The sequence below is a fragment of the Euphorbia lathyris genome, chromosome 8, assembly GCF_963576675.1.
Source record: "Euphorbia lathyris chromosome 8, ddEupLath1.1, whole genome shotgun sequence".
In the NCBI taxonomy this organism is placed as follows: domain Eukaryota; kingdom Viridiplantae; phylum Streptophyta; class Magnoliopsida; order Malpighiales; family Euphorbiaceae; genus Euphorbia; species Euphorbia lathyris.
In genome coordinates, this window is record NC_088917.1 from 32,494,025 (window position 1) to 32,503,096 (window position 9,072).

The 9,072-nt window shown below is 28.2% G+C and overlaps 1 protein-coding gene across 1 annotated transcript; it reads right to left on the bottom strand.

Annotated features, from left to right (window-relative positions):
* Positions 1-6,046: 6,046 nt before the first annotated feature.
* Positions 6,047-6,941, bottom strand: LOC136203042 (auxin-responsive protein SAUR76). Its single transcript, XM_065994080.1, has one exon. The coding sequence runs from the start codon at positions 6,834-6,836 to the stop codon at positions 6,477-6,479; it is 360 nt and encodes a 119-aa protein (XP_065850152.1). The 5' UTR covers positions 6,837-6,941; the 3' UTR covers positions 6,047-6,476.
* Positions 6,942-9,072: the final 2,131 nt, after the last annotated feature.

The window sequence follows — 9,072 nt, forward strand, 5'->3', positions numbered from 1 at the left end:
TATGTATTGTACACGCTTTAAATCTAAAGAATATTCACGTACAAACGTGTTTCAAAGATTATAATAAAAACAGTTATTTAAACTTTAGCTATCAGATTAAACTTCGGGTTGAATTGTTTGATTGAAAATTGCAACCCTACTTGTATCTTTGGTTGAGTGATGATATGAGCTTTCCATTAGACACCGAAGTTGGTAAAATGAATAAAGAAAAAGTATGAAATGGACAAAATGAACTAAACTCAACCTGCCTGCCTAAAGTAGCTAGCTAGCTGCCTGCCTGCCTTTATATTGGCCATGGCAGCTCGGCAACGCGTTCTATCTACTACTAATCCATATATAAACTTCGTGTCTTCCACTCATTTCAAAAAACTATATTAATTATTTATTTTATGCCTTACCACCAATTCTAAATTAATTAACTACTAATATAATTATATGAGCGTACGTGTGGCTCTTCATATATTTAAAAAATAATAATCCCCAACAACCTAATCATTAGCAACGAAATTATTACTAAGCTTTTCGTGACTTAATTAGATTGAAATTAAATAATATTAATTTTTCCAACAAGGTATTATATATTTTTTTAGAACTTGTTCTTCCACCTAATTAATAGTTGTTGACTTCATGCTTAATTGATTCTATATGTTTTTCTAATTAACTAACCCTAATTAATCAAGCTTTATTCTAATTAAAAACGTACCTAATAATAAAAAAAAGAATGTCAACATATTGTTTTTTTTGATAAATTACTTGTAATTTTATTAAATAAAAAAAAAAAAAGAAGTACAACAAATAAAATGTAAGAAATAAAATTTTACATAATTACAGACAAATGCAATATCCACGAAGGAATGAAAATGACTACAAAGAGCAAAAAGAATCCATAAAAGGCATAAAAAATATAAAATAACAATATATTTCTCGTAAATCCAAATTTGTAGACAGACATCTGCAATCCAAACTTCATCTTTTAGACCATTCCGAACATTCGGATCTGAATCCTTTTTTTGTTGCAACCACGTGGATTTATTGATCTACGGACAAGATAAACCATTTCCGCTCTTGTTAAATCCGAAAAAAGCATAAACGACAGAATAATAGAAAGCAGATACAATCAGACGGATAAAGAGTTCCGATAAAATATATGAATACACAAACTAAAAAAACAATAAAAAATACAGAAATCTAACCCTATGTGAGGAAGAAGAAGGAAGATCCTTCGTCGTCTTAAAGTAGTTCCTTCTCAAAGAAGATCAATAAAATAAAAAAATTGACAAAGAAAAATGGAAAAGAAAGGAAGAAGAAAAATGTCAACATATTGTTAGAAACAAAAGTATTGTGACCAAAAAAAGGAAAGACAAAGTCATAATGATAGTAATGGAGAAAAATACCAATTTGAGAGGGGCACTGTTTTACGTGTGACATGATCACTAACAAATACTATGTTCCCTCCTTCACCAAACTATACCAATATACACCCTCTATTTAATGCTCATCAACTCATCAACAACCCTTTTTCTTTATTATTATTTTATTTTATTTTTGGGATAATTTCTCTATTGTTTTTGGATAATTACTTAAGAAATTGATAATAATTTATCAAAATGTTAATAAGTAAATTCCGTCACATATAATTCATCACAAAAAAAGCTTACAAAGTTCTAAACATTTGTTGCTTTAATAATATACTTACAAATAAATCTGTTAAAATGTATGAAACTATTTTTCATTTGGTATGAGTAAAATTGATCTTGTTTGAAAATGTTAGAAATAAATTTGTATGATTTCGTACATTAGAGGTATATATACACTTTCACAAAAAGGATACACAAATTTAATCCTTATCCCTTGATTTTAACCTATAACTTACAAATAAGGATAAATAATTTATTATTCTATAAGTTTATTACACTTGTTAGTTTCTCCATCCATAAATTTTATATAAAATAACAAATCTATCCTTATATCATTAATTAATTTTTATAAATGTTTAATTAATATAATTTTATTTATTATATTAGTCCAAGAATGAAATTTAATATTATTGTAGAAATTATTTTATTATTTAATGCATTTTTAATAAAAAATAGATAATTTAATTGGTCTAGGTCCGTATTTCAATAAAAAAATTTAAATATATATTTCGTATAATATTTTTTTTTTGTGTGGCAGGCCGCCTAGCTGATGAGGGCCATGTGAGGATTTTGGGAGTAACAACTTTCTCTTCTCCTCCGAACTTCCTTTTTTCATTACTTTCTGATGATCAGGTGGGGGTTAGCTTTCCTAGGCTAATCGTGGATTAGTTTGTGGGGCTTCTGTTTGTTTTTTCTTTCCTTTTCCTACAAAAAAAAATATATGTACTATTGATTTCTAATTTACTGATTAATAATTAATTAAATAAAACATAAGTTAATAGTCATTAATGTTTTTAACCTAATCAGTAAAATTAAAATTTATAAAATAATCACTAATTAATTTTAGTACATACTATTTTAGTAAGAAATTTATAATTTATTCGATTGCTTGATTTGAGGTTCGTATGGATCATTAAAATTTTCTATGTACACGAGGGTCCGAATTCGAGATTTCAAGTTTAAGCGACTTGATGTACTTAACCACTCAAACTAACATTAATTGGTTTAGTAAATAATAGTTAAATATTATAATATTGTTCTTTAATATATTAATTTATCAAACATAAACTAATTAAATTATAGATAGATAAATTTATCATTTTTTTTATAATAATTTATTAATATATATATATAATGGCACATGAATTATAGACACCACATAAAACATAATATTACTTTTAAAAAATACACTAAATAATAATATAATATTATAACAAATATTTTTTTTTACAATTGCATCAATATAATAATAAAATTATTTAAAACTTAATTAAAGAATATGTATATAAATTAATTAATTATAGAAAGATAAAGCTTTTATATAGATCTATCATTTTTATAACTTTGATGTTATTTATAGTTGTCAAGAATTTTTTATATTAGTAATTATTATTATTTTTGAATAAAGGTAGGCACAATTTTTATATTAGTAATTAGAAAAGTTAAATAATTTTTATATTAGATTTTGAAATTGAGTGGCTATACTATTTGATACAAATAAAGTTGAGTTACCAGGAATGTAATATGATATTGTATAAAACGAATCAGACATATGGTATTATAGGGGCCCTTATTAGATCATCTGTCATGTGTTGCAAGTTGGACTTTCGGATCAATCAGAAAGCTTCCATGTAACATTTCTCCTTTGAGGGAAACCCTATGGGGCTAGGTAAAAAGACTCCACGTTGCGAAGGATTTCTCCTAAAGTCAGGCTCCTAACAGGAGAAGGAATCCTATAAAAAAACACTCCTAGAAGAAGATGGGTTCGGCTCTGCCCTATAAATAGATAGGTGCGGTCACACCTAATGGTATGTTAATATTATTATCTCACAACTAGTCCTTACTCTTCAACCATTCTAAACCACTTACTGATTTAGGCATCAGAGCGGATTCATCGGACTCTGACCCCTCTTTAACATTTGGTTCTATTTTACAAGTTGACTACGGAAGACCAAGTAAGATATTCAGACTCTCATTGTAATTTCATATACTTAGTTGTCATAATATAACCTGTTTTTTTATATTGAGATTCGTCAAAATGATGTCGTTTAATTAGAGAACTAAAAAAATAATAAGTGATGTGTCAAACTGAACTTACTAGACGCAGTGACTGTCTGAGATAAGACCACAAAGTGGTTAGAGAAAGAGGTTGGAAACCGGCGACCCCACTACAATGCTTAAATCAATAAAAATAATAATACCAAAAAGTATATGAATTTAAGTGAGCTTGAGAATCTTTATTAGATAAGTCAATTGCGATTACGTCAAGGACACCTATGATCATATGTTAATGACATTTACTCTTATGAATAAAGCGGTCTCATTAGTCCACATGTACAATTATTTTATACAATAGTATGATATAATAAAGCATATATAAAATTGTCAGTGAAATCGTAAAATATGAGATTAATCTGAATGTGTGGTATACCACATTTGAAATGGGATTAGGGCTAAGAAATAAAAAATTCAGGTCCATTTGAAATTTGATTGAAAATTAAAATTTGATACCATTTTGATGTAGTTTTTGGTTGTTCCAAGTATGATATGATAAGAGTCCAGCAAAAGAATTTGTCGTTATTGATTATTTGTTGCACAACAACTGTCCAACAAAATCTAAAACCTAATCCCCAAACACAACACTAACTTGTCTGTCAAAACCTCAAGCTTCATCTTCCTTTTTACACTAGATATCAGCTTCATGATTGTCTTTTTCTAGTAACCTTTTGTTTTTCTACCAAACCTGTTTTACGTATTTGGGCCTCCTTATTATTTGATAATATTTATTTTTATTTCATGAATTATAAAACTGGTACAATGGATAGATTCTTATTATATTACCTTTTTTTTTATCAAACTAGACATTTTTAAATTAGACTTGTGGAAAGAACAAAGTAAAACTTAGTTTGTTAAAAACAAAGTAAGCATAAAAAGTACTTTTATATATATATATATATATATATATATATATATATATATATATATATATATATATATATAACTTAACCAATTCTTTCACGACCGCTTCTCATCCTTTACAATCTAATTTCAATTTCATATATCAATCCAAGATTCATAAATTCCTTTGTACATGTTAGTTTTTTGTATTTTAAGTTAGTTTGTATCTTTATCAAATGATATTTGAAGATTTTATCCAACCCGCTAGTTTCGCAGTTTACGATGAGTGGAAGCAACTGCTAAGCAATTGTCTTCGCAGTTGCTTCCACTCCGCAAAGATTGCATGAATTGTTAAGACAATAATCTTTGTAGTATTATCATCTGTTTCGCAGTTGCTTAAAGTACGAAGTATTTTAAACTTTTGTTTCACAGTTGAAGAAGTTTATAAATACGAAGTAGTTTTGTTTTCATATTTCTCTTGTACCTTCTTTCCAACCTTTATCATTGTAGCAAAAATCGAAGCAAAAGTCACACCAAATGAATAATTCTCAATTGATTTTAGTATTTTATCAATCTCTTTTATAACAAGACGCTCTATATTTACTCATCATTGATACAACAACTAAAATAATCTATATATTTACTCATCATTGATATAACAATTAAAATAATCTATTCAAATAAGCTTTTAGTTCTAACAAATCGAAAGATAACAAAATTTCAACAAAAAAATCACAAAGAACCAATGGAAATTGGAGAAGAAGAGAGATAATGAAAGAAAGAGGAGAGATACATTATTCCATTCATTTTAAAATAATTGTCACATTTAATCAAATTCTCTTATTTCATATTATTTGTCACGTTTTATTTTCAAGTCAACTTTTTTTTTATTTTATTCTTATTAATGAGTTTAATATTAATTGCACTTTTTATCATTTTAACTTTTCAATGTACTAAGAGTAGTTCAATTTAATGAGTGAAACAAAAAATGATAATTATAAATAGAGATAAAAAGATATTTTAGTTTATGTCCCATAAATTTGATCAAATCACATATTAATTTTTTGAAATGAAAGGAGTAAATAATAATTTTAGAAATGTCTAGTTTATGTCTCGTTTGGCTACTTCTTGTTTACTGTTCCTGTTTGCTATTTACGGTTCCTTTAGAAAATGCTGCTTTTTGGAAAAATAAAAATTTGCTGTAAAATACAAATACGAGGTCTAACCAAACATTTAAAACTTTGTATTTTAAAGTGAAAAGTAGATAAACAAACACACCCTCCGAATATATAAATGAGAACCTGTTATGTAATTTACCATTTTTTTTTGTTTTACTTGAAACAGTAAATATAAGTATTTAAAAATCGTGTAACTTTCATTCTGTTACTAGCAACGACAAAAGTGCTACTTATCCTACAAACTGTGCTTCACAGCTTTCCAAAACCAACTGTCTTCCGAATAAAATATACTCAGTCAGTTAGTACTAATTTTCATCAGTAATTAATTGCATGTTGGAGGTAAAATAGCATAATTAAGTTAATTAATTACAGAGATACAGATGAAACCATTTAATTTAATTATACATTGTAAAAAATAAAAAATAAAGCAAAGAAGAAGAGAGAGAGATTCTACCAAAAAAAAAAAAAAGAAGAGAGAGAGAGAGAATTACAGATACTACTATATTGATACTGATCATCATCAAGCTCAAAGATTAGCTGGTTAATCCTCACCGTTGAAAATAATTAAACTCTCATCTTCATAACAACTCTCTAAAATCTGTTTGTTTTCTGCACCGCTAATTTATCATTATTAAATTAAATTTACAACTCTCTTTCTCTCACTATATATATTTATATATACCAACCAACCAACCAACCGAATCTCCGATCATCTCCCCTAAATCAAGATCACCGATGATATTTGAATTCCGATATTCATGACCTAGCACGCGTAGAACTCAACGAGCTCGTCAAGTGACTCAGGCTGAGGATCGGCATTCTCAAGCATCCATAGCAAGTGCTCAAACAAAACAACCTCACAGCCAATGCTAAAACAATTGGACTCACCAGACTTCTCCGCAAGCTCTCGAAACAGCGGATTATCGATGATTTCAGAGCTGATGAGGTAGCGCCGGCGAGATTTGCCTACATAGACAGGGCGGAGATCGCCGGAGTAGGCGGAGGAGGGGGAATCGTCTGCTGAAGCAGCGATTGAGCTTCCGCTAGGCCGGGTTTGCTTGTTGAATGAGTTCAATTTCTTCAAAACGGACTTGAGCTTGGTGAGCTTTCCTACTCTGGCCATGGATGAAGAAAAGTAATTGCAGAAAGAGGGAAAATCGAAAATGAAACGAAAAGGGATTTTGGGTGAGGAATGAAAGGGTTTGTTTGTGTTTGGGGGCTGAGAAAGGGAAAGGAAGGTTCCTTTATAAAGGAAATCACCAAGGGCTGTTTCGTAATTGTAATTTGAGTTGCACTTGCTCATCAGTGGGGCCCAACCTAAGCTAGTGGGGTCCATATCTCATTAAAGTTAATAACTGCCAAGAATTTATACCAAATAGCTAATTGGGCTTCTCTTCTTTCTCATTGGACTGCATCTGCATGTAATGTAACCTCGCTTTTCTCCTATTAAAATTATGGGCTTAATACATTTTTAGTCCCTGTACTTATCCAAAAAAAAATTAATTGCCCTATGTATTTTCAAGAAATTCTATTTACCATCCGAACTTACTCAAAGTGATCTATTAGTCCACTAAACTTGTTTAAAGTTTACACGTTTCAAGTTTTCTAAAATCTCTATTTACTCTGTCACATAAATTTTAGAGGCTTAATTGCTGAATTTAAACAAGTATGCAATTTGTCGTGTTTTTGTTTTATTAGTACATTTTATGGCTTTTAGGACATTGGTTTAAAATAGGATAATTTATTAGTCTTCTACTTCTTTTATCTTCTTATTTTTGAAAAACACATTTTAAGTTTCATATCTTTTTGGGTAAATAATTTATTAGTTCCTGTCTTTTTACCTAATACACGGTTTAGTCCCCATGTTTTGAAAAACACATTATAAGGTCCCTATCTTTTATCAATATTAATCATTTGGTCCTTTTGTCTTGTTTTTTTAAATTTTTAACCGAACATATCTTAACTTTCAGGACAGCTATAATAGATACAAAATAATTATGTTACTCTGTTATTTTCTATCTGTCTATTTATGCCAAATATAACAATTAAAAAGCTAAAAAAAATTAGACAGAAGGACCAATGAGTTAATATTAAAAAAAGATAGGGATCTTATAATGTGTTTTTTAAAATAGAGAGACTAAACAGTATATTAGGTAAAAAGGAGGGACTAATAAATTATTTACCCTATCTTTTTATCAGTGTTAATCTTATGGTCCTTCTATCTTTTTTTATATAGATTTTTAACCGTTATATTCAGCATAAACAAGCAGACATAAAATAACAGAGTAATAATATAACTTTGTATCATGCCACGGCTATCCTAAAAGTTAAGATATATTTGGTTAAAAATCTTTAAAAAGAAATAGACTAAAAGACTAAAGGGTTAGCAGTGATAAAACATAGGAATCTTATAATGTGTTTTTCAAAATAGAGAGACCAAATAATGCGTTACGTAGCACATCAACTTGCTTAAAATATGTGGTGAATCTCTTAGCCTAGTGGTTGAGAGCTTACCTAGCCTTGGGAGGTCATGGGTTCGAATCACATCCGGGTCTGGTGGGAATTTTTCTTTCTTCTTTAATAATGAAAGCACATTGCGCAAATTTTTTTTTTAAAAAAAAAACTTGCTTAAAATATACGTAATTAATCACTCGGTTACAAAGAACTAATACCTTGAAAAACTAAGCTCGAGATATGAGATTCTAATATTAAAGATGACATATTTACAGTTGAGTAAGTAGAAATTTATTTTTTAATATGTTTATCTATTCTGTAAATTATATAATAACATTTCAGGACAAATATACATTTTTTATATGCATTTTACTTTGTAACTGAATAAGTATATTTTAAACAAGTTGAGGCAGTATTTGCATATTTTGAAATTTCAGGTGCAGTGAAACTTTTTCGACACAAATGATCTATCATGCCTAAAAGTATTTATTTCTTTTTTAAAAAACCAAAAATAAATTTATTTATTTTAGAATAACTATTAAATATTCTTTTTTTTCCTTTTTCTTTTTCTTTTTATTTTTAAATTTTATTGGCTGTTTTCAGTTCGACAATAATTTGTTATGTAGAAATTAGTAGCCACACACCTTATCGACATGAAAAATTTGTGTCATCTCATAAGAAATTATCAAAAATATATTTATTAATCAAATACTCAAATATGTCTAAACAATGAGTAGATAGTTAACTAACACTATGTTCTGCAAATAATAAATCAAAATGTAAGTTGATAATCAACATAATTTTTAATTATTCACACTATTCAACAATTTTTTTTAGGTAGAAGATGTAAAATCTCGGTGCACTTTTAGATAATCACCTCAAACTCTGTTAAATCACATTTATCA